The sequence below is a fragment of the Macrotis lagotis genome, chromosome 2 (assembly GCF_037893015.1).
Source record: "Macrotis lagotis isolate mMagLag1 chromosome 2, bilby.v1.9.chrom.fasta, whole genome shotgun sequence".
Lineage (NCBI taxonomy): Eukaryota > Metazoa > Chordata > Mammalia > Peramelemorphia > Peramelidae > Macrotis > Macrotis lagotis.
This window is the reverse complement of record NC_133659.1, coordinates 184,004,201-184,030,924: the sequence shown is the minus strand read 5'-3', so window position 1 is coordinate 184,030,924 and position 26,724 is coordinate 184,004,201. Positions and strand designations below refer to the sequence as shown.

Genomic DNA, 26,724 nt, shown 5'->3' with positions numbered 1-26,724 from the left:
ACAATAGGCAGAGTGCTGAACTTGAGCCAGGAAGGCTTGAATTCAAATCCTACCTCAGACATTTACTTAACTGTGTGATCTTGGGTAAGTTGCTTTACTGCCGCTGTTTACCTCAGGTTTCTCATCCATATAATGAGCTGGAGAAGGAAATGGCAAACTCTTCAGTATTTTTGCTAAGAAAATCCCAAGTGAGGTTAGAGTCTGACTGGACTGAACAGCAAACAACAAATAAAGTACCTTTAGGTTGGCCGAATTAATGCAGCTATACAAATACCTAACTAATGGGCATATTTTTTCCATTTCATGCTCATATTTCCCCCTCTCTTCCATCTCCACAAAGATAAGTAATCCTTTTATTCCAAGTCAGTCTTGTGGTGACCCGGAAAGTTAGAGAAGTTTGGGCTGTGCAGGGACACAAGGGGCAGGAGGGCATAAAGGATGCTTCTCTATCCCTATCCTTCCTTCCACCCACCATCTGTTCCTTAGCCCTTCAGTGGGGAGGACATGGGTTTCCTAAGACCCTTGCCCACCCCAAGGATGGCAATGAGAGGTCAGATTTCAGGCCGTCTCCCTGTCCAGGGAGAGCTCCACTTCTACCTCCGGCTGTTGGTTTTCATTATGTGTATGTGGAGGAATGTGATAAACCTCAAACTGCCCCAGACCCACCGCTGCGGGTCCCACTGTCACGGGGTGGGGTGCGCAGTGGGGGGTAGAGCCTTTCCTCATTCCCCGCACCCCGGCTCCCCCGGTGTAGATTCTCCAGGGGTCGGGGGCCACGTTGGGACCTCGGGGAGCAATCTCGTGACCCAAGCCGCCCCCGCCGTGGGCCCAAGGCCCAGGAGGCGGGCTCGCGAGGAGCGGGGGCCGGGGGAGGACCGGTGAGGCTCCAAGCTGGGGACACAGAGCGCCGCTTCCAGGGTGGCTCGGTCCGGCTCCGGGGCGGCCTCTCGGCCCCAGCCTCCCCGGACTGGGAGGGCGTTCAGGCAGCGGCGGCGGCAGCAGCAGCTCGCAGAGAACCAGTCTGTTGTTTTTCCACGTCATTTGCTCTCCAATGTGTTATCAGGGCCCGCCCGGGTAGGGGTGGGGGTGGGAGGAGGGGGTCCCGCCGGGGCTGAGCGGATCCCTCCCTGCAACAAACGATTGTGTGTTCTCCTTTCCTTCGGAGGTGATGAAGGAGGGGGAGGGTTGGGACTGGAGGGGGGTGTGTGCCTAGGGAGGGACAGGGCTATTGCAAGGGGGAGGAGGGGGAGGCGAGATGGGGGGGACCCCCTCTCCTCCCGTGGCCTTGTCCCGAGCCAATCTCCCCCTCGGAAGGACATGCCATTCCCAGCGCGGGAAGGGGTTAAAGGCCTCCCCGAGCTCAGAAACATGCAGGTGTCCCACGGTGCCAGATACAGACGCCTAAACTGTTTCCAGTTTTTTTTCTCCTCCTTTCCCTTTTTTTTTTTTCCCTTGCAACAAGTCTGCGGGTCGGCAACGGGACAGAGGCAGCGCAGCACTCGTCCATCCCAGGCATCGGGGCTGCTCTCTCCAACTTGGCTGGTGGAGGGAGCACCGGGCAGGAGTCCTGCTGCCGGGGCCCCCCGGGGAAGCTGCCTTCTCTTCAGATTAAGGGGTGGGGTGGGGTGGGAGGCGGACTGCTTCCGAAACCCTTTCATCTGCACTGTCGAAGGCTGACTCCGGGGCAGTGGGAAAGCCTTGCAGAGCTTGGGAGGGGCAGGTGTATCCAGTTCTTTGGAGGAAAAGAATTGAAATCCAAGGTGGGCACTAGGCCGGCTCTAGCTGGGGGGGGACATTTTCTTTTTTTCCCTTGGAGAAGCCTCTGCGAGGGGACCATGTGGTCCTGGCGTTTGTGGGTCTGTTGGGGAGCTCTAGCTGCCTTGTTGCTCCTGGAAATGCCCCCAAAGGGGCAGGCACTGCCTCCTATTCGGTATTCTCACGCTGGGATCTGCCCCAACGACATGAACCCCAATCTCTGGGTTGATGCTCAGAGCACCTGCAAGCGGGAGTGTGAAACGGACCAGGTGAGTCGGAGAGTCGGGCTGGGGGGAAGAAGCCCCACGGTGTCCTGGGGAGCAGGGAAGTCCAATGGACTGAAACTCTGGCCCCAGTGTGTGGCTCAGTCAAATCTGAATGTGATTTGGGGACACGGGCCACCTTGAAGATCGCTCAGGTTAGATGGTTTTACGATTAATTTATTTACTTTGACACAAACTTTGGAAAGTTGAGGAGAAATGGGAAAGTTTGGGGAAAGAAATGGGAAAGGCCCCTTCTCTACCTCCCAGAAAGATGCTTATCCATTGGGTCCAGACCAATGTTGGAACCTCCCTGCCTGCAGCTGCTTGCCTCCACCCAATATCTAGTGGAGTCCGGGAAAAGATGTAGCCAATAATTAGTGAGTAAGTAGTGGGAGGCAAAACAGCAGGACAAAAAAAATAAAGTCCCTTGCTGCTGCTGCTGCTGCTGTTTTTGAGGGGGATCATTCTGGGGGAACCCTTGGCTTCCCTCCCAGCACAGGTCAGTTTCTGAAACCAAAAGTAAGATGATGGGAAAAGATTTGCATTTGGAAGGGGGACACCCGAACTTGACTGGTAACACTTCCTAGTTTTGTGACCCTAGGCAAGTCACTATTTCTCTGAACCTCAGTTTCTTAAACTGTAAAATGGAGGTGATAATACTCACACTGCCTCAGGCACAGGATTGTGGGAAAGGCAGTTTGTCAAACTAAAGTTCTGGTGAACGTGAGTTGTTATTCCCTCCTAGCAACCCTCGATTAAGTTTCCATAGCAAAAATGAGGAAGTATAGGGCATGGAGGCATTGTCTTGTAGGAGAAAGAACCATGAATTTGCAGTCACAAGATCTGGGTTGTATATGGACTTTGTGTGTGACTGTAGGCAAATATCCCTGCATCTCAGTTTCCTAATCTGTAATATGAGTTGTCCTAGATGATCTCTATGGCTCACTCCACGGTAGCTGGGTGGTTCAGTGCATGGAGTTGGTAAGACCTGAGTTCAAATCTGAGTTAGACATTTACTATCTGTGTGACCTTGGGCAAGTCACTGAGCCCTGTTTGCTTCAGTTTCCTCATCTGGAGAAGGAAACATCCAACTACTCCAGTATCTTTGCCAAGAAAACCCCAAGTGGAGTCACAAGAGATGGACACAATTGAACAACAGCATAGCATATTTCATCTTTAAATTATATGAAACCTGTAGGACCTGGGTTCATCTAGTTACTCCTACTTAGTTCTACCACTAAATTATCTATATTGAACCAAATTGAGCCAAATGATTTCTAATCTCTCTTTCAGAGGTTCTCTTTATCTGATATTTAGGGGTCCTTTTGGCTTCCCTTCAGCTAATTCACTGATTCAATGAAAGGTATAATGGATAGGTAACTGACTTCAGAGTAAGGAAGACCTAGTTTTAAACCCCACTTCATACACACACAGGTTGCTTAACTTTAGGCAAGTCATACAGTGCTTGGCACATAATCACTCTTGCTATTCAGTTGTGTCTGACTCTTCATGACCCCATTTGAAGTTTTCTTGGTAAAGGTATTGGCTATTTCCTTCTCTGGTTCATTTGATAGATGAGCAAACTGTGGCAAACAGGGGGTGAGTGACTTGTCCAAGGTCATAAAACTGGTAAGTGACTGAGGTCAGATTTGAACTCAGGAAGAGCATTCTCTTCATGCCCCATAATGAAGCAATTTCAAGTCAATTGGCTCGGTGCCTACCCCAAAGTTCAAGATTTTGAGTGTTATGACCAAGTCCATGGATCTGGATCTGAATCTGAATTAACTAATGTCATCAGGAAATGTTCTTCACTTTCTGACCTTTGAGTATGGAGGAAGAGCAATCCTCCCTTAACCCTTTTCCTTCACCACAACTATTTCATTTAGATCAATAGAGTCAGAATGGTAACAGGGACTTCCCACTTCCCAAGTCCCTGGCCCAGTTTGTACATTTCCCAAAACAAGTCAGAAACACAAGTTTCATGATGACTGAGAAATAACAAATAGACACGAGAAGATGTGTTTTCAGAGTCTGGGGACTTCTCACCTGGCTTGTGGATGGACAAGAAGCCAATTTGTTCTGTTGGCATGAATGTAGGCTCTTGTGGTCAAACTCACCCAATAAACAGGTAGCATTGAGAGATGGAATATAACCATATGGTCTCTGCTGACTCTGTATGTCCATTCATGAATGTATACACCTGGGATCCTAGAGATAAAGTTGGAAGAGACTTGAAAAGTCAAGTCCAATATCCTTATTTTATTGATGATTTACTGAGTCCCAGAATCATACAAACAATAAGTTGCAGTAGTGAAATTTGAACCCAGTCCTCAGATTCCCAAAGCAGGCCATTTGCCTCCCATGCCATATGGATGACTGAAGACTGAGTGACCCTAATTTCAATCCTGGTCCTCCGAGCAAAATTTAGCAGATAGACCAGGTCTGGCCTCCATTTAGCCTGCACCTCCAGCAACACTTTCATGGATGTAAGTCCTCTGTTCATGGACCTCCAAGCCCTGAAGTACATTCTTGAGTAGTGGTCACCTTTGAGATTCAATGGCCACAAGGAAAAGTAAGCAACTTCTATGCTCCCCTTTTCATCAGGCTGACTGTGGGCTTTCAAACTTGAGAGCTTCCCACCTTGTTCCCATTTGTTTAAAGCAAGGGAGTTCTAAAGTTCATGGATAGATTTCAAGGGTTATGTGAACTTGGGTGGGAAAATTTTCTTTATCTTAATTTTTACTAATGTCTAACTGAAATTTTGCATTTTCTTTGATTTGAAAAAAACACATTCTGATAAGTCCATTGGATTTACCAAATTGCCAAAGGGATCCATAACAAAAAAAAGAACTTCTAGTTTAGAGAAAGAAAAATTAAGGATTGGGACTGGAGCAGGAATTTCACTGGCTATAGGGATTTACTTGGTAAGGAAAATCCTCCTACCAATGCAGGTCAACATTATGGTCTTAGAGAGTTGACTAGATCACTAGGGACTTGCCAGTGTGGCTACCAAGCATTGTTAGAATTCTCTAGTCTACTCTTCTAACTTTACCACCAAGGAAAGTGAAGGCTAGTGAAGTTTCAATGGTAGAACTGCGGTGTAGCGCCCAGGTCTCTTAACACCAGACCAACCCTTTCTCCACTGCATTATAGATTCTTCTCTTTAGGGAGGTCTGGGCTAATAAGGTCTGTTCTCCTCAAAAGAAAAAAAAATAGCTATTGCCTCCACCTCTCAAGAAGTCCAATTGCGAAGAGGCAGGAGAAGGAATAGTATTTTCCCCCTCTTAGCTGAAATAATATTTTGAAGGGCCTGAAATCAAGGCAGCAATGAAAAGCCACAGGTAGTACATGGACTGCTCCTTGTTTATGGGACTCACTCTTGGATGTAGCAGGTCAGGCCCATAGGGATTAGGAGCTTCTCCTGCCCAGTAGGTACGATATGTTATTGTGGGGGAAAAACAACCATGAAATCCTGGATTGTTTCTGCTCCAAAAGTGTTGTTGCTAATTTCGAGGAATTAAACTAATGCTTTCCGTGCATGACTCCGGAAAAAATCAGAGGGGATTACATACAGGTTGGTAAGTCCTCACTTATGCCCTGACTGACCTTTGCAATTGGGAGGAATTTACTGTGGTTGTTTTCTGGGATGGATTATTCCTTCTCTCTACTTCCCTCCCCCCCCCCCCCAGAAATGGGAACCCTTATCAGAGACCTGGATAAGCAACCAGATTGAGTTTGAGTTATCAGGGAGCCAATCATCCCTGTCCTATCATTTACCTCAATAATAATGATGATGATGGGGCGGCTAGGTGGTATAGTGGATAAAGCACCAGCCCTGGAGTCAGGAGTACCTGAGTTCAAATCCGGTCTCAGACACTTAATAATTACCTAGCTGTGTGGCCTTGGGCAAGCCATTTAACCCCATTTGCCTTGCAAAAACCTAAAATAATAATAATGATGATGATGATGATGATAACTAATGTTTATTTGGTACTTAAAGTTTAAAAAAAATGGGATACACATTATCTCAGTCCCATTTGATCCTCATGATAACCCTGGGAGGAAAGTGCTACGATTATCCTCATTTGACTTGCCCAGAGTCCCACAGCTAGAAAGTATCTGAAGCAGGGTTTTAATTCAGATTTTTCTGACTCCAAATTCAATGTTCTATTCACTGAACCACCTATCTGCTTTAATAATATGGACAACTTTCCCTAGGGCATCAATTTCACTGATAATTTCATTGATTTGATTACAAAATGGGCAAGTTAAATGCTCTCTGGGGACAGGAACAAATTCTGGCTGTTAATTCTGTTTTTCTCTTTAAAGTCTGGGGTAATTCGTGTTTCATACTTTTTATTTACTCATTCATTCTTTAACAAACACCTTTTAAGGACCTGTTGTACTTAGAACACTATGCTAGGTGCTGGGGAAACCCAGAGTTGGAGCCAGAGTTTACAGCTTCTTGGAGTCTCAACTCAAGGAGCCAGTCCCTGTGATGCCTAGGCCACTACAGAATTCACTATTAATCCAGGTATTAGTTTAATTCCTCGAAATTAGCAACACACTCTTGGAACAGAAACAAAGAAAGATTTCATGGTGTGTTTTTGACAACAACATAGGTGCCTACTGGGCAGGCAGAGCTCCTAATCTTATGCTATGGAAGTAGGTCCAGGAGTGAGTCCTTTGGACAAGGAGCAGCTCACGTACTACCTATCTTGCTTTCAGCTCCATAGAAATCCTGGATGAGAGCAAATATTTTAATTCCTTCAGTTATGGTCTCCATTCCATTCTCCCCTAGGAGGATCATAGATTTGGAACTGAAAGGGAGCTACTCCATAATTATTAAGCATCTGCTAGGTGCTGGGCAGTGCCCCAGAGATCCCAAGACAAAAGTAAAATTCCCCTGTCCCCAGGATGCTTACATTCTCTCTCCCCCCTCTTTTTCCTTACCTTACTTTCTAACCTTCTGGTTGGCTCCTTCCAGGAGTGTGAGACGTATGAGAAGTGCTGCCCCAATGTCTGTGGCACCAAGAGTTGTGTGGCGGCTCGCTACATGGATGTGAAGGGCAAGAAGGGCCCTGTGGGGATGCCCCGGGAGGCCACCTGTGACCACTTCATGTGTCTGCAGCAAGGCTCAGAGTGTGATATCTGGGACGGCCAGCCTGTGTGCAAATGCAAGGACCGATGTGAGAAGGAGCCCAGTTTCACTTGTGCCTCTGATGGCCTCACTTACTATAACCGCTGCTACATGGATGCTGAGGCCTGTTCCAAAGGCATCACGCTGGCTGTGGTCACTTGCCGCTACCACCTCACCTGGCCCAATACAAGCCCCCCACCGCCAGAGACCACTCTTAGCCCTACCACCGTCTCCCCAGAAACTCCCATGGTGGATGTGGCTGCCCCGGCCCTGCTCAATCACCCTCACCACCAGTCGGTCCGTGTTGGGGAGACAGTGAGCTTCCTTTGTGATGTGGTGGGGCGACCCCGACCAGAGATCACCTGGGAGAAGCAGCTGGAGGACCGAGAAAATGTGGTTATGCGACCTAACCATGTGCGTGGCAATGTGGTTGTCACCAACATTGCCCAGCTAGTCATCTACAATGCCCAGCCCCAGGATGCTGGCATCTACACCTGCACAGCTAAAAATGCTGGGGGGCTCCTTCGGGTGGATTTCCCTCTGTCTGTGGTACGGGGGGAGGTGACCACCTCAGAGCACAGGCCAAATGGGACGGCCTTCCCCATGAATGAATGCTTGAAGCCACCTGATGGGGAGGACTGTGGGGAGGAGCTGACTCGCTGGCACTATGATGCCCAAGCAAACAACTGCTTCACTTTCACCTTTGGCAACTGCTACCACAATCACAACCACTTTGAGACCTATGAGGCATGCATGCTGGCATGCATGAGTGGACCCCTGGCTGTGTGTGGTCTTCCTGCCCTACAAGGCCCCTGCAAAGCCTATTCCCCACGATGGGCATACAATGGGCAGACAGGCCAGTGTCAGTCATTTGTCTATGGAGGCTGCGGAGGCAACGGAAACAACTTTGAGAGCCGGGAGTCCTGTGAGGAGACTTGCCCCTTCCCTCGAGGGAGTAATCGCTGTCGGGCCTGCAAGGTGCGACAGAAACTGGTGACGAGCTTCTGCCGCAGTGACTTTGTCATCCTTGGCCGAGTCTCAGAGGTGACGGAGGAGCTAGATTCTGGACGCGCCCTTGTGACGGTGGAGGAGGTATTGAAGGATGAGAAAATGGGGCTGAAGTTTCTGGGCCAGGAGCCATTGGAGATCACCTTGTTGCACATGGACTGGGCCTGCCCCTGCCCCAACATAACTGTCAGTGAAGCCCCTCTCATTATCATGGGTGATGTAGATGGCGGCATGGCCGTGCTTCAGCCAGACAGCTTTGTGGGGCCTTCTAGCATCCGAAGGGTCAGGAAGCTGCGGGAGGTCTTGCACAAGAAGACCTGTGAGCTTCTTAAGGAATTCCTTGGTCTTCACTGACCCCCTTCTCTCTCTGTGTTCCATTCCTCCCTAGTCCTCTTTCATCCCTTGTCCCCTTTCCCAAATCACCTTCTTGAGCACAGATGCACCTGGTATAGTTAGGGTCTACCCTGAGTCTTACTTAGACCAGAAAGAAAACTTAAAAAAAAAAATCAGCCAGGAACAAGTCACTATTTCCTGAGGCTTCTCCTGAGAAGCAAATCTCTAGTTCTATTAATTTTGTTTAGAAAGCTTCTCCTCTATTCCCTTCTCCATCTTGGTGATTTAAGAGCCAGCTTGCAAATGTAGCCAGTTTTCTCTGGGGGTCTCCTCTAATCTTCCTTGGTAGCCACTGCCCCATTCTATTATCCCTAAATAAGGCAGACCTGAACCTCATTCTGGGTTCTGTAACACTGTGTGTGTGTGTGTGTGTGTGTGTGTGTGTGTGTGTGTGTGTGTGTGTGTGTGTGTGTGATAGTCGTCACAGGAAAGACTAGATGAACTGAAGAATTCTACTAAGGGAAAGGGAGAGAGTGGGGGAACAGTTTGTCCTGACCTTCTGTGGCCTTGTGGAGGCCGAAATACCTTGAGTTAAAATGGGTGCGGCTGCCTTTGGGTTAAAATCCAGGATTGGTGGAGGAGATGTTGGGGGAGGAGTGGGAGTCCTCTGCTTTGAGAGCAGATCCTAAAACTTGCCCCCAACTGGACGCTATGGGAGCTTTGGAGGACAGGCCATCCCTCCCTCCACCTGGTGAGTGACCCAGTTTTCATGCTGGACCAGGTGTCTTTGGGTGGGAGCTAGTCTGTGCTTTGGAAAAACATACCCTGGGGTGCTTAATGTTACAAAGACATCAACAGGGTACGGTTTCCTTCAGCTTGGCTGCTAGGGAGAACTGGGGAAGCAGACCCAGTTCTGTACTGTCCCATCTCTCCTTGCATCCCCAAAGGAAGGTAAACAATACCCGAGAAATCTCTAGCAGAGGGAGGGCAAAAGGGCCTGTTGTTCAGTTTCTGATGTCTGTCACCCCATTATCCAGCTTACTGAAGAGGTCCATTTCTGTACTCCCTCCCCAAGATTCCCCCAGAGGTACACCAATCTCATCAAACCTCATTCCCACAGTGTCCACAGGACATTGTTCCAGCCAGTTCATGCAAAGCCCCAAATCCCAAAACGGAGCCTGGGGGACCTCTAGGACATCAGCTTCTTTTAAAAAGATAACTGGGCATAGTTCAATTGCCAGGCTATCATCGAAACATTAGTACAGGCTCCCAGCTGGGGAAGTCCCCTGCCTGGGCATGGCAGCCTTAAGAGACACTAGCCTCATTTCATCCCATTTCATTCCAGACTCAGGTCCAGGGCATGCATATCAGATCTAACCAGAGCAATTCTTAAGACTCTTCCCTCTTGGTTACCTTTTTTTAGTCTCCTTCCATAGGTAGGGAAACTGAGGCATACAATTTTCTCCTTCCTCCCCAACAGAAATCCTAGAATAGATGTCCTGATTTTTTTTTTCTGTCTCAGAGCTAAAGTCTCTCTTCAATAGCTTGTTCTGTTAGGAAAATAAATGGGACAAAAATTCCATTGTCCAAATTCTATCATCTCAGTGTGAGTGCTTGGATGTTTCTAGGTGCACATGACTTAGCTATCACCTACATCTAAAAATGCCCCTTTTTGCCCTTTGATACACAGATACACACAGACACACACACAATTTCTAAACATGTCAAGATTTGGAGCCACTTTGCTTTCCTATTGTGAAAGACATGGGAGACAAAATATGTTTCTAGATAAAGATATAGGAGAGGAAAAGAGGAGGAAGGGAAGATCAATGTCTTTGAAAGGATGGAAATGTTGCTCACTGCTACCATCTGGTGATCGTGTTGGGAATAGTAGAACATTAAACACGAAAAACAGCTTAGTCTAGACAAAGAAATTGAGAACCAGAGAAGCCGACTTGTCCAAAGGCATTAGCCATGAGTTGCTGACTTCAGACAAGGTACTTAATAAATAGTTGACTGATTGATTGAGAATCTGATATTATAACCGAAGTCAGGAAAAGTTAGGGCTAGAAAGGACCTCAGAAATCATCTTAGGTCATTTTTCAAGGAAGGCACTTCAATTGATCATGGTCAGCCATCATGAGATGACTTATCACTTGATAAGGCAGCATATGTAAAGGAGTGACCACTAATTCCTTAACTATTAGGTCTTATCTCATCAGGTCCTCTGCCTTCATTTCCTTCTGCTGAACCTTCAACAACAGAAAGCTGAACAGTGGAACATTTCTGAGTGAACAGATCACACCCTCCCTTACCCCCTTGCCCCATCAGGAGAGCACAGAGGAGATCTGAGATCCTAACTAAATAAGAGAGTCCTTTGAAGGAGTTTCTGTGTCTTTCTTGAGTGTCTGGAGAGAGAAGTGTAATTAAAAGGTTGAAATATTTATGTTTGTTCTTGCTGTTTGGGTTGGGGGCAAAAAAAAGGTATAATATTTTTATGGTCCCTTTAGAATGGGAGAAGGGGCTGATAGGACTTAATCTCTTTCCCTTTGTGACAAGGCATTTGTTTCCCAAAGACTCCTTCCCCAGTTGTCCTAATGACTTTGACATTACCAAGAACATTGCAAGGAAAGAAAAATCAGTTTTATCTGGATAGACAAATGACCACTCAATTGCGTTTGTCTATAGGCAGACTTAAGAGAGATACGATGTATAGAGTACCTGAATTTGGGAATTGTAGAGAGGATGGGCCTCCTGAGTTTCTAATGATGCTTTTTGATGTTTCAAAACTCTCGCCTTCCATGTTCTGAAGTCTCAGGACTGCATTTTTGCCATTTATTATACACTATAGTCTCTCCATTCATTTGGCTGCCTCTCCATGGATCCTTTTTTAAAAACAAGAGGAAGAGAGAACACATGAAATGTTGGTATCATTCCTATCCTACTGTGAACTACTCTGATTTTTTTCTCCTTGGGTTTGGGAGTTTTTCACAGGAGAGAGCACCACATTTTGGATCACTGGTTACCACAACTGATCTTCAGTAAGTAGCCTGGAGACACTGGGTATAGGTCTTAGGAAAGGGGGAGGCTCTTAAAAAGAAGTTGAGACATTATCACATGTAATATGTTTCATTATTGCCCAGGGCCAACTCTGTCAGAGACATTCTTATCATCTACCTCTCTTGCTGAATGGACTAACCAGAAAACTAATGAACAGGTGAGAGACAGAGTTCTGTTCTGTCTTTCCCCTCATCCCTTCCCCCAGTCTCTTTTCTCTAAAAAGGAAGAGGTATTTTGTCTGGGAAACTTTTCTCGTCTGGGTATCAGAACATCTGACAAAAGGCTATAATCAAGTTGTGATGGGAAGGTCAACTTGGAGAGACTCAAAAATTTCCTTTTTTCTCCTTTGCTGAATCTTTGTCCAGGTCATTCTTGCTAAAAGGTAGTTATCTACCTCATCCTTCTTCTATTTTTCCTCTGTATTATTTCACCTAGGTAGTGGTGAAATGGAGAGAATGCCAAGGCTGGAATCAGGAAGACTCATCTTTTGAGTTCAAATCTGACCTCAGACACTCAGTTGTGTGACCCTGGGTAAGTCACTTAACCCTGTTTGCCTCAGTTCCTCATCTGTAAAATGAACTGGAGAAGGACATACATCTTTGCCAAGAAATCGCCAAATGATCACACAACTGAAAACAACTTCCATGGATTCAGTTATCATCTCAATGCTGATTATTCCCAGCTCTACTTATTCAGATATAATTTCTCCCCTACCCTAACTTTTTTTAGTTTTTTTTGCAAGGCAAATTGGGTTAAGTGGCTTGCCCAAGGCCACACAGCTAGGTAATTATTAAGTGTCTGAGGTCAGATTTGAACTCAGGTACTCCTGGCTCCAGGGCTGGTACTCTATCCACTGTGCCACCTAGCCACCCCACCTACCCTCACTTCTATAACTACCTATTGAACATCTTGAAATAGATGTCCTGTAGACATCTTAAACTTAACATGCTCCAAATTGAACTCTTCTTTCTCCCTAAACTCTTTTTCCAAATTTCCTTATTATTGTCTAAGGTGTCCCAGTCATCCAGGCTTGAAATGAGGCATTATCTTCAACTCATCATTATCTCTCATTCCCCATATCCAATTTATTGCCAAGGCCTGGTGATTTCTACCTTCTATCTCTCACAGAGTCCCCCTTCTCTCCTCCTACCACCTTTGGTAAGTTGTCATCATCACACGTGTAGACTCTAGCTAAGTCAACTGATCAACCTTCCTGATACCCATCTTTCCCTACTCTATTCCATCCTTCATTCAGCTGTCAAAATCATCTTCCTAAAATGAAGATCTGACTACATCACCCCTTCCCACCAATTCAATAAGCTCCAGTGACCTTTCACTTTTATAATTAAATATAAAATCTTCTGGTTGGCACTTAACAATCATTCCTTAACTGGTCTCCCCCTCCACTTCTCCAGTCTTCTTCCCTTCCCTCCCCCCCAACACACATCCACACATACTGGCTTCCTAGCTCTTCTTTACACAAGCCCTTCATCACCTGACTGGGGGTTTTCACTGACTGTACTGGGCTCCTGGAATGTTTTTCCTCATCTACCCATCCCACTTGGCTTCTCTGGGTTCCTTTAAGTTGCAGCCATTAATTCCATTTCCTATAGGAAGCCTAACCCTCTTATTCTTCCCTATCTTTATTATTTCCTGTGTATTCTATATTTGATGACATATTGTCTCTGCTTAGACTGTGACCTCCTTTTAGTGAGGACTATCTTTTACTTTTCTTTAAATCTCTATTGCCTGGCACAAGGTGGATGCTTTGTAAATGGTTGTTGACCAACTAGCACCCCTTAGCAATACCATTCAGGGTCCTGTTGGAGTAGGCAGCTTCAACATGTGAATTGAAATGTGAGCTGAATCCATCAATTCTAATCAATAAAAAATCAATTCAATAAAATTCAAGTCACACATATAATAAAAACATTAAAAAGGAAAGGGCATTTAATTAAAACAGAATAGGAGGAAAATCATAAAGAAATGAACAAGGTAGAATTCCATGCACCTAGACACAAATGATTTCCTTTTCCCTAGATTCCAGGGGAATATCAATCAATTCTTGAATTAATGACTCATCATCCCTAACATAGCAGGAGAGAGAGAGAGAGAGAGTTATTTCAAATTCTCTATCACTGGAGATTAAGATAAGAAGTTATTCTACCTAGCCAGATTCCTCTGTGGGCTTGGGGTTATTAGCCAGACTAATCTATCAACACTTCTTGCAGGCCGTCATCACAGTCTAGAGTTTAGAAATCAACATTTGTAGGTGCCAGACACAATGCTAAGCACTGGAGCTATAAAGACAAAAATGAAATAGTCCTTGCCTTCAAGGAGCTTACAGTCTACCAGGTCTAGATGGGATAACAGAGCTCAGCATCCCCAGATACTTACCACTTGCTTGTACTTCACTGAACAGTTCTTTCTTTGACATTCTTCTCCATTGCCACCCAACCAAAAAGGGGTGGGTGGTTGGGGTGCAGTGGATAGAACACTTATTCTGAAGTCAGAAGGATCTGAGTTCAAACTAGTCAGACACTGACTAGCTGTGTGACCTTTGGGCAGGTCCAATTACCTCCCTCTCAAATAGTAATAATTTTTTTAAAAGTGCAGAGTACACACTGGGTATCATCACACTGTTGACTTGTATGTATCCTTCTGAGAAATGAAGTACAGAGAATTTAGGCATGTCACTTATAATTTTGATGAAAATGAGAAGATTTATACAATCTGTGAGTGTTCTGCCATCTCTATGTATCCCAAAGGAAAGAACAAAGTAACTAAAATACTTTATGGGGTCCTCATTACTCGTCTTTGAATCAGGGTTCTGATATGGAACAGAAACTAAAAAGGAAATTGGGAGTTCCTCAGAGGATAATGGATCATGTGCGTTCCTCAATGAGCTTACATTTGACATTTTTTTGAGGTGAAAGTGATCTGTGTTTCTGGACACTGGTCAGGGTTTGGCATTATGAAAATATTTCCATGGGTTGCTCTGGGGACACTTCTCACTTCAAGGGGAGGAGAACCAGGTCCACAGAAAGGAATGAAGCTTTTATGCTGAGCCCCCATCATAAGAGGTGCTAGGAGGAGGAAGTGGATGATAGATTTCGCTGGCCATCCTTATCCCCTCCCTGTGACTTTCTAAGGACCTCTCAGTTCACACATAGAGACTAGGAGACAAGAAGATACTGATTTAACCCTGCTGGGGTATGAGATCAGGTCCTTGAGCTTCAAAAACAATCACAGCCAAGAAACTGTTTTACTTAAGATGCCAGAAGAGCAGTGCGGCTTCTTGCCTTCTCGTCAACCTCAAAGACCCCCGAAGTTTGATTGGAAAGAATCATGCAGTCATCTTTCCTACATCACCTGGGCCAACATATCACAAGATACTAGATATTGATGAAAGTCAAGAGATTCTTCCCCTTTTCTCCCTAGAATAGGACTCTGTAAGAAAAATCCAGGGCTGAACATGATTACATTTTCCCTATGATACCAGACCACTAAGCAGAATCAATCACTACTTCTCGTTTCTTTCTAAGGGCACAAACACTGAAGGTGATACCCCCTTTTATCTCATTCACTTTGGGGACACACACACACACACATACACATTCTCACCTATATATTTTCTCTCTCTCTCTCACACACACACATGTACTCTCGCATACATATTCTCACATATTCTCATACATACACATACATTCTTACATATATTTTCTCTCTCACACATACACATACACACATGTACTCTCACACACATAACTCACACACATTCTTGTACATATACTTTCTCACATACTCACACTCTCATACACATTCTCTCTCCCACAAACACACACACTCACATATATTCTCTCTCTCACACACACATATTTATACACACATACATACACAAACACTCACACAAACCTTTCCTCTTCCCCTGTCCCCCAACTCAAGATTCCACACAATCAGAAAACCCTACTGAACAGCAAGTACTAATTTGGGTCCAGCCTTGGCTATCTCATTGGACTACTGTCCTAAGCTTTCTAGCAGTAAGAAGCACCAGGTCATAGCTCAAAGGAGAAGAATTCAAGGGATAAAAAGACATAGGATGACTAGCAATTTGAAGACCTGGATCTAGTGGCACAAAACATGTCCTCCAATTGTGACACCTGCAGCCGTGGGCAGAAGCCTCAGGACATCACCTGAGAACCTGCTCCTGGGGGAGAGAGAAGGAACTCCTCTGAGGTGAAGAAATGGGCCAGCTTCTTGTTTTAACTAATTCTCTCACTAACTATACCTAAATTCTGCCATTTCTTTTGCTAAAGAATTGAAAGTCTTTATAACACCCTTCAAATTCTGGGTACCAGAGAAGTCATAGCTCTGACATGTAAACACTGACTCAGAAATCATCTGATCAAAGTTGGAATGATCTGTAGGGATCGTCCACCTAGTCCAAACCTCTTATTATACAGATGAGGAAGTTGAGGCCCAGAGTGGTTAAGTGACTTGCCAAGGTCACAGGAGTAAATAGCTGAGTTATGATGTAAAAGCAGTTCTATTTCTGGTCCACTGAACCAAACTGAAGAGATGGGTGCCAGGGCTGAGGGGCAGACGGTGGGGCCAATAGATAGTAGGTATTTGATAGTTCATGTTTTATCATAGGGTCCATTTGCTTTTTATTCTAATGTTATAGCTGAGGTTTTTTTTTATTTGTTTGTTTTAAAATTGTTTGGAAACCTGTTGACTAAGGTAAGGAAAAAGGAAAAGGAGATGGAGAAATTCCCTTACCCTCATTTCAGATGATGGAGAGAGGAAACATCAGCAGCCCCAGGGTTAATTTTATATAAAATTTGATGAACAAATGGGAAAGCAACTGGAATAATAATTGCTATAACTTATATGAGGTGAGTATTATTTTTATTCCGATTTTGTGGAGGAGTTAACTGAGGCTGAGACCATATCCAAGGTCACCCAGCTAGGGAGGGAGTTTGAGGTGGAATTTGACTTGGGGAATTTTTCTTTTTCCAAGTCTAGACTTTTATCCACCTTGCTGCCTCTGAATCTGCCTCCCTCTTCCAGGGCCCCAGAGAGTCATAATATGTCTTTATATATGCCTACCTCTGCCCCTTTGGTTCACAAAGAAACCAGTGGCAAACACAGTTAATCCCTCACCTCTCATTTTCCCTTAGCCAGGACCACAGCAACTTCATACCCAACCTAGCAAGGCAGCAGGGAGTGGATGGAGGTGGAGACTTTTACACAATCCTGTTCCATATAAACAGAGCTCTAAGTCTTGGCATCTAAAAAGAGACCAACTGGTCCAATTCCCCGAGGCCTTCCTGCTTCTAGAAACATCCTAGCTCTGGGTAGCCGAGGCCTGGACAGCAGGTGGCAGTGCTGCCTAGCTCCTGCCCTCTGAGGAGGCATCATTGAATATTGTGCCTGTGTTGGTGGACAAGGGGTGACAGGTGGGGGTGGAGAGTGGGGAATCACACTCTGAACAAACTACACAACTGACCTTTGCTCATTTTCATCGATGTTTTTCTCGAAACACAACCCCCTAACTTGGAGAACCCTATGGGTACCTAGTGGGACATAGTGTGGCCAACAGATAGTAGGTAACTGATGACTCATATTTTATCATAGGGTCCTGTGACTTTTTACTTGCTTGTTATAGCTGAGTTTTTTCTTTTAAAATTTTTTTGGAAACCAGTTGGCTAAGGGTTAGGGTGGGGAGAAGGTAAGGGAACAGGAAAAAGAGATGGGTAACTTCACTCAGAGCCTGCCTTTACTTAGCTCTGCCATGCTTGACAAAGACCTCTCAGAACCCCAAAGTCAGACAAAAAACCTAGCTCCTTCTCCGCTCAAAGGAGAGAGAGGGAAGAGCCAAGGAAATAAAGCCCCAAATCTAACCAACCCCAGGATACCCCATGTTCATCTTTAACCAATAAGAAAGATCTGATCTTGCCTCAGTCGCAGCTAAGAATGAATCTACCCTTCATTTCCTGACATGGGACTGAGTTTTCCTCTCCTCACAGAGTCAGGGAATCATACCACCTCCTAAAGAAGTCTTTTTTTCTTCTTCCTCCTCATTCCTTTTTTTTTTTTCAAATTCAAGGCTTCTGGGGCGGCTAGGTGGCGAAGTGGATAAAGCACCGGCCCTGGAGTCAGGAGTACCTGGGTTCAAATCTGGTCTCAGACACTTAATAATTACCTAGCTGTGTGGCCTTGGGCAAGCCACTTAATCCCGTTTGCCTTGCAAAAAAAAAAAAACCAACAACTTAAATTCAAGGCTTCTCTAATACCAAAGATCACACTATCACTTTTGGTGGGCTGGTCTAGCCTGGACTATCCGTGGGTTAGCTCTGAATGAGACCCATCCTCTGACAAGCCAAGTCTCTTATGTCAGAGACCCAAAGAACTAACCCCTCATTTCTTCATCATTCATCATCATCAAAAACTGTTCCCTTGGACAGCTAGATGGTGTAGTAGATAGAGGGCCAGCCCTGGAGTTAGGAGGACCTGAGTTCAAATTCGGCCTCAGATAATTATTACTTAGCTGTGTGACCTTGGGCAAGTCACTTAACCCCATTGCTTTGCAAAAACAAAAACAAAGAACTATGCTCTTTCATTTCTTGATTGTCTGCCCTGAGTGCCATGCCCTTACTGATGACTTAAGCAACTTAGCCCACAATTTCAGGTTGACTTCACTCCTTACACCCCATCATCTTCTCAACAACCTTGCTACCCCACCTCAACTCACCCTCCTCCTTAACTTCTAGCCCAAAGTGCCCCTCCCTGGCATCCATCCCTTGTGCATTGTTTCACTCTTAGAATGAAACTTCCTTGAAAGTAAGCTTCTATCTCCAGTGTCTAGCACATAGTAAGAATTTCATTCATTCATTTATTCATTCATTCATTCACTCATTCCATAAACAACTTGACTTTATCTCCCTTTGCCCAGATTGCTCCCCTCCATCATCTGACCATATTCCCTCCTGTTCTTGTATGATTTCACTTCTTTAGCTTGCAAAAAAGTTACCCTCTCAGAAACTTGTATTCCTAAATTACACATCCCTGCATAGACATGGCACCAATATGTGAGTGAGTGTGTTTGTGTGTGTGTGTGTGTGTGTGTGTGTGTGTGTGTGTGTGTGTGTGTGTGTGTGTGTGTTAGGAAGTTCCTGGGACCACAAGAGTCTTGGCTAGTGTGGAAGGGTGGGGGCATAGACAAAAAGAAGCCCAAACCAGGGCCTGTTGTGGAGGGGAGGGGTTCATAGAGGAAAGGATGAGAATTGATATTCAAAGACCTTGTGTGGGATTTTTCTAATCTAAATAGAATTTCCCTTTTCTCTGTATCACCTTGCCTTTTACCCTATCCTCTCTTCTCCCTTCCCCCTCCAAGAGTCTAACATCTCATGCTTCTAATTCTGGGGAATGTATGATTAATGCAAAGAACCGGGCGCCTACATTTCTGGGTCCTATTCTTGATGGTAGCATCAGCCTGGTATGTGCCCTGGGGTCAAGCTCTCCCAGAATACGTCAGTGCAAAGAATAGACCTCATCCTGGCATCTCTTGGAATGAAATAGGGGGTGAGAAAAGGGAATGGGAAAGGGGGATTTATGTGAGGATGGAATAAACCCATTGTTTATACTTCCTTTATAGGCTTCCTGGCTCTTTAGTCCAGTGTCTGGTCTAGTTCAGGACTAGGTTGGAGTTTCAGTGTCCACATTTCAAATTTCATTTGGATCTAGAACTCTGCGATAGAATGGATGGGGCACTGGACTAGGATTCAGGAAGCAGGTGCTTCAAATCCCACCTCAAGCACTTATTATTAATTGTGTGACCCTGAACAAGTCACTCAATCTCTCTCTACCTTGGTTTTTCTCATCTATAATTGGAGGTGGTTAGGCTTAATGGTTTCTAAGAACCTTTTTAGTCTTTTTTTTTTAAGTAGTCAATCAGTAATTTATTAAATTCTCTGAAGATACAAAAAAAAGCAAAGAAAAAGAACCAAAGGGGCAATTAAGTGGCACAGTGGATAGAGCATCCATCTGGAGTCAGGAGGACCTGAGTTGAAATCTGAACTCAGACACTTAATATTTGTCCTTTATTTTCAAAGAAGACCATGACATGAGGGAAGTGATGCCATGTCAAGCATATGAATTGGATCTGAGTGAGGGGGGCGCTGTGCTCAGTCACCAGCTTAGAGCCATCTGGCCAGATATGAATCAGGACAACTGGAAAAGGCCCTGGATGTGAGGCAATCAGAGTTAAGTGACTTATCCAAGGTCACAGAGCTAGTAAGTGGCCAGCTTCTGAGGCCAGATTTGAATTCCTGTTCTCCTGGATCCAAGGCCAATGCTCTATCCACTGTGCCACCTGGCTGCCCTCCTCAGACACTTAATAATTACCTAACTGTGTGACCTTGTGCAAGTCACTTAACCCCAATGCCTTGCAAAAAAAAACAAAAGAAGAAAAAGAAAAGAACCAAAGATACAAAGAAAACTCTGTTCTCAGAGTGCTCACATTCTAATAAAAAGAAAAATATGCAAATAACTATGTACACACATATATTATCATACATAATACAAATTTGAGTGTAAATATAAAAGCACTAGTAGTACCAGGAAAGGCTTCCTAAAAGAATCCCTTCTTGCCTTAAATGAGCCTATGATTTCTTGGTTCCAATGACTGGACCAAAAATGAAAATCCTGGCTACATACTCTGCAAGGCGACAGACCCACACTGATGGTCACCTGCTCTTCAGAGGACAGATGAAGAATCTGAGGCTCAGACTTATATTAAGTGGCAGACCCAGGATTTGAACCAACATCTTCTGTCTCCATACTCAGTCATCTTTCCATTTTCTTCAGCTCCAATACATCCAGTCTCTGACCTTTAGAAATATTTGTAGAAAAAAGATCTCATTCTCTAGCCAATCCTAGGGAGGACAGTGGAACTTCCTTTGTTTTGTGGGGGAAAGGACAAGAAGAAGAAGAAGAAAAGGCCTCTTGGATGATCAGCCTCTTCCCCACCAGCTTCAACATATCCAACTTCTTGAGCCATATCAAAGTTAAGAACCCCATCAAGTCCTGGCCTCATGGAGGCAGCCTGGTTATGTTATCACCTTGACTTCTTGCCTAGGCTGCTGGGTATCCTAGGTGCTGGGATGGTATTAAATAAGCACTCTGAAAGCCATATTTGTCTTCTGAAGCATCTGGCTGGTACAGTGGGTAGAACATACTCAGGAAGATCAGTTCAAATCCAGACTCAGACATTTACTAACTGTATCACCCTGAGCAAGTCACTTAATCTCTGTTTACTTCAGTTTCTTCAACTATAAAATGAGGATAATAACAGTACCTACTTCCCAGGAACAGTACATATTAGGTGCTCTATATAAATATTTATTCCCTTTTATCCTTCTAGTAACTACTGCTATTTGTGAATTCCAATCATTTTACTAAACTGTTTTAGTTTTCTTACAGGCCTCATTAGACATAGATTTTAAGTTAGAGCTGGAAGGATACTTAGCGATCATCTAGGCCAAACTCCTCTTTTTACAATTGAAGAAACTGAGTCTGAGAGAGATCATGAGCTTGTCAGAGTAACAGGGCTAGACTTGAACCCAGTGTCCCAGCCTTCAAATTTAGTTTTCCTTCTGTTTCACTAAACTATGAGTTATGGTGAGTTCATTTCAATTTAGCAAATTCTTATCTAACTTTTATCAAGTTGACAACCTCTGGTGCCAGATACCAGGATTCAAAGACAAAACCCAAAACAATCCTTAGCCTCAGGAATTTATATTCTATCACGGTGTAAAGAACACTCAATTTGGAGTCAAAAGAGCTGGATTTGAGTTCCACTTGGAGCACTAAGTAGCTAAAGACTCTGGACTTGGCCTCTTTTACATTTCAGTATCATTTTTACAATGGGAATTTAGTGCTGATAAATCATCTGGTCTAACACCCTCGTAAAATTGCTTCTTGACCTTGAGAAACTGCGGCTTGACCAAGGGAGAGAGTACTGTAGTCATTTTTTGTTCTGTCCTCAGGCCTATGATTTTGACCTGGGCCAGTCCTGGGGAGCTTGCCTCTATTGAGACAGTTAGGGACCCTTTTCTTATACTCTCAGACATATTAAGCCCCTGCCCTTTTGCTTATTGTTTGCAATATAACCAATATCTAAGGTTTCCTTGAAAAAAGAAAGGGGAAGTAAAAAGGTACTCAATGAATCTAGTAGAAGATAGGTAAAAAGACTCAGTATGAAGGACCCATAGTTTTCATTGACAGAACAATTTAAACTAGAATTCAGTATCTTAACTTTTAATCATTTTAATAATCGGCTGGGAGGCTGATATTTAAAGTTCAATGGAGAATAAAGAATTTTGCATACCTACTTGGCTTTGCACTGTCCAAACCAAGCCATACTTGTACTATACTGGTAAAACATCCAAACCACAAATGTACTGGTAAAGTGGCAAGAATTTGGATCAATTTTATTGTCCATTTGTGGCTAGGAAGGTTTGTTGCTATCAAGAATGTGACCTGTTATCAGAAATGGCTTCAATTCCATGGGGCCCAGGATCTCTCAAATTCACAAGGTGTTCTATAAATCTGGACACATTAATCTTGGAAAAGTATTTTTTCCACCTAAGATTAGAAAAGATCAAACACAAAAATTTTGAAAAGAAAACCAAGAATTCTAGAATGAAGTCACCTAGTGGAGTCTTGACCATTTGAGGTTCGTTATGTTATACCTGAAAGTCCTTTCCAACTTGTGTCACCTCATGGCTAGAGAAAGGCCCCAAAGCTCCCCATGTTCTCATCTAGAACTGAGAATGACAACTCTGAAAATATTCTATGGAATGTATCCTCTAGGTCAAATCAGTATCAATACATAGAAATGAAGAAATAGTCTCAGAGAGCCTCAATTTATACAAGGTCACACAGTTAGTAGAAGTCTGAATTAAAATCCAATGCTCTTTCCAACCACTCCAAATTGATATGAGGCTAAAATTAAATAATTAAAACACTTTGGGAACTATAATGAGAGCTACTATTTTCATTATTTAGAGTGGAGTGGGATAAAAGCAGTGTGTAGCCGGCACCTCTGCTCTAGTCGCCTATACCCTACTTGCACTATCCCAAGTTGGCACCAGGGGGTGTCCAGCCCCTCTATCTCTGGCTTGAATTGTTTTTGACTGAATTGACATCCTCTTTCCTATTCTTCCATGATACTGGGAATCTTTCTTGTATGACAGGCCTTTATAAATGGAAGCATTTTATTCTAATCTACAAGTAAAATAGGAATAGAGACTTTCAGGCCGGGGTCACAGTCATTGATCATCAAATTCAACCTATACCTGAACAAGAATCCTCTCTAAAACTCATGCCTGTCAAATGATGGAATAGTCTATGCTTGAAGACCTCCAGTAAGAGAAAGCTCCTGACTTCTGAGACCAAGTAACATGATACCCCTTCAAATACTTGTTCTTGTTTCCCTTAAATCTTCTTTTTAAAGTTAAATATCCCCATTCTTCTACCATCCTTACTTGGGTCACCTAGATAGAGTAGTGCATAGGATACTAGAGTTAGAGTCAGGATAGACCTGAGTTCAAATCTAGTCTTAGCCTTTTACTAGCTGTGTGACCTAAGCAAGTCATTTTATCTGTTTATCTCAGTTTCCCCATCAGTAAAATGGGAATAATAGCTCCCAGGGTTGTTATGAGGACCAAAGTGCTTAGTGAAGGACCTGATATCTAGTGTTAAACAAATGTTAGCTATTTTTATTAGTTATGAATTAGAACTTCTCCCCATCCCAATATTCTCCAACATATAATGGCCTTCCTAAAATGTGTTGCTCCAAACTGAACGTGAAATCCTGGATGTGATCCGACCTAAACAGAGAAGAGTAGGACTATTATCCTTATTCTTAAACATCATACCCTTCTAAATGCAGCCTCAGATCACATTAGCTTTCTTGGGCTTAATCATGTTGAGTCATATTGAGTTTGCAATCCTCCAAAATCAAAGGTCTCTTAGTTTCCTCTACTTTCCCTCCATTATACTCTAGTGCCACAATCACTAGACTTGGGGTTAGAAGATCTGGGTTCACTATCTGAATTTGACTCTATGTGACTATGGACAAGAATTGCAAATTGGGTGTCAGTTTCATAAACTGTAAAGATAATGCCACCTGCCTCTACCTACCTTGTAGGATAGATAAGAAGTAGAGGTAAGGGCATATTTCATGTAGACTTTAGCAAAATTTAAGGTCATGAAGGAGCAAAGTCAGAAACAATGAAATAAAAAGATGAGACACTTTTAGTTCCTGAAGCTTTTCCCATTTTGAATGAAGCATGAGGTTTGGAACATGTAGGGAAAGGTCAAAAAAAGACAATGAACTTGCTCCCGAGCACAAACTGCCTCAATACTTTTGAACTCACCATTCATCTGCATAAAAACATAACCAGAACCTGGGAAACATAAATGGTTGGTCACCAGAGGTTAAGGCAAGGTCCCTTACTGAAGGAACCTATTTTTGGACCAAAAACTATATGACAAAAGAGGCAAAACATGGGAGATGACAAACCTCAAAGCTGAGACTTGGGGACTTAAAGAGAATGAGTAGGTGTCATTTTCAGAATAAGGGTCTCAACCCTTTTTGAAAGATCTCCAAAGCATTCCAGCTGAAAAGGGCATACTAATACTCAGCTAAGTCAGAGGTTACAGGTGGTGGAGGTTATAATCTACCACTGAAGGATGAGACATCAATCCATCCAACAAAAATGTCACATTTTGTGAAGAACCAGAAATCAGTGGAGTGACTTACTTGAGATCCACCCTGGTTGCAACTGTCCTTAGTGAGGAACCAGTCCAATGACAGGTGATCTACTTGGCCCATCCCTATAGTAGATCAACTATCCAAGAGATACCATAATTCTTGAGTAAACTCCTCTTGCAGATAAGATGCCATACAACTCAGTCAATCAGAGGAGTGACCCTATCCATCATAGTCATCACAACCTAGAGTGAACTTCAATGGGGTGCTCTAAAAGTGGTCTAATTCAAATGCATTGGGGTGGCTAGGTGGTACAATGGATAGAGCACCAGCCCTGGAGTCAGGAGGACCTGAGTTCAAATTTGGTCTCAGATACTTATTACCTAGCTGTGTGACCTTGGGCAAGTCACTTAACCCCATTGCCTTGCAAAAAAACAAAATAAATAACATAAATAATTCAAATGTATTCCCTACCTGTTGTACTGTAAGTTCATGCTCACGACCCACACTATAGAATGTGTGTATTTGTGGGAGAGTGAACCCTAAGTTGGAGGGGAAATGCGTTGTTGTGCCAGTTGAATAAATTGCCTTTGCTCAGAACTGAGTCTATTGATTGATTGTTAATAGGAAACACACTAGTGGGGGCTCATGTGCTACAGCATTAATAGGATAGCCAACCACAGAATTACCTCTAGATCCAAAGGTAACAACTCTCCCTCTGGAGAACTGACCTAACAGTGAGTGAACCCAGCGGGAGTGTCACATTTGCAAACCTTAATGTTTGTTTGTTGTTCTTCCTTCATTGGAAGAAGACCAATGACATCAGTAGGGTGATAACTTGTGTATGTGACCTTAATGTACTCTGTAAAAAAAAATTTTTTTTAAATTATTTTTAACAAGTACCTTGCTTGGGTTGTGAGGAATATTTAAATAAAGGGCATGTGAACTAGAATGGAAAGGAAGGAACTTCTCCCTAAATTGTCACATTTGCTATAATCAGGCAAAATATATAATCTTTTATCTTAAAAGTGAATTATGGGATGTGAGCAAGGTTTGGTCTAAATCTGTCCATGATAAGACAAGTAAAAACAAGTTAGGGTCACAAAGATCATAGTATAATGTGGCAGAGATGAAGTGAACTGATGAGCATGACTATGATTTGAACAATGCCTTGATAGATATCATAAAGCCATTTCTTGCCCTCTTCCTCTCCTATGTTAGGGTTCAGAGCATTCAAAACCCCTCTGGCCAGGCCTGCTACCATTTCTGTTCACTAAAGGGAAACAAGGAAGAAAAGTGAAGGTAATCTCAGAGACCAAGGATGATCAATAACTGTTCAGTTCACCACAAAAGAGAACCATGGTCAATTATTTCATTTTTGGTTCATCCTGTGAATCTGGGAGGAAGAAGCTGGGTAATAAAGGATGGAATTCCAGTCATAACAAGAACTTTCCCTCCACCCTACTTAGCACCCTACTTTATTCCTCTGAGACCATGAGGAATCTGGGGTCACTGGGGACTGTTCCTCAGGCTAAGTCCCTTGGGATTTCTGGCTAAAGACATAAGGAGCAGCACTTCTGTCAATCCCCACCGCGCGCATATTTCCAGCTCTTTCCTTCCCTTCCAGCTCATACTCAGCACTCTGTGTCAGTGTCTGACCTTGCACAAATCCCTTTAACTTCTCTCACCTCCTTCATCTGTAAAACAGGAAGAATAAGGTATACATCAAAGGGTTGTATGAAGTTCAGATGAGATTACACCTAGCCTTAGTAAGAGAATGTGGAATAGCCAGGGCCACATGGGAGAAAGTATTGTATTTGGAATCAGAAAGAACCAAATTCAAACCCATGGACTTCTGTCAAATCCTCCAACCTTTCTCAGAATCAGTTACCTTATCTTTAATAAATGCATAATAATAGTACCTACATCCCACGTTGTTGTAAAGATCAAATGAGATAGCATATAGAAAAAAGCAAAAATATCTTAAAACACTATATAAATATTTTTGTTATATTTAGCATATATAATAAATTGTGATAAATTATTATATATATTATTGTTACTGTGATTATAGTAGTAGAAGCAGTAGCAGTAATGGCAATAGCAGTAGTAGTAGCAACAGCAGCAGCAGCAGTAGTAGTAGTAGTAGCAGCTGCAGTGATAGTAATAGTAGTAGTAGTAGTAGTAGTAGTAGTAGTAGTAGTAGTAGTAGTCATATCAACAGTTTGGAGTAAGAGGACCTGGATTCAAATCTCTGGGTTCAAATGCCACTTACTCCCAGTATGACCTTGCACAAAGAAGTCACCTAGTCCTTCTGGGCTTCAAATTCCACTTCTGTGCTCCAATCCAATTAGTATTTATTAGATGCCTTGCTTTGCACAAGATAC

The 26,724-nt window shown here is 43.6% G+C and overlaps 1 protein-coding gene and 1 long non-coding RNA gene across 3 annotated transcripts; one reads left to right on the top strand and one right to left on the bottom strand.

Moving 5' to 3' along the window:
* Nucleotides 1–1,286: 1,286 nt before the first annotated feature.
* Nucleotides 1,287–26,724, bottom strand: LOC141513667 (uncharacterized). 2 transcript variants are annotated; one of them, XR_012475853.1, is made up of 6 exons: nt 26,613–26,724; nt 11,221–11,384; nt 9,913–10,049; nt 6,972–7,183; nt 4,065–4,226; nt 1,287–1,996 (listed from the first exon to the last, which is right to left on the bottom strand). It is a non-coding gene; the product is annotated as an uncharacterized LOC141513667 (long non-coding RNA). The 2 variants fall into 2 exon arrangements; XR_012475852.1 differs by lacking the exon at nt 9,913–10,049.
* WFIKKN2 (WAP, follistatin/kazal, immunoglobulin, kunitz and netrin domain containing 2) lies at nt 1,635–10,930 on the top strand. Its single transcript, XM_074223714.1, has 2 exons — nt 1,635–2,024; nt 7,006–10,930. The coding sequence occupies exons 1-2, from the start codon at nt 1,836–1,838 to the stop codon at nt 8,518–8,520; spliced, it is 1,704 nt and encodes a 567-aa protein (XP_074079815.1). The 5' UTR covers nt 1,635–1,835; the 3' UTR covers nt 8,521–10,930.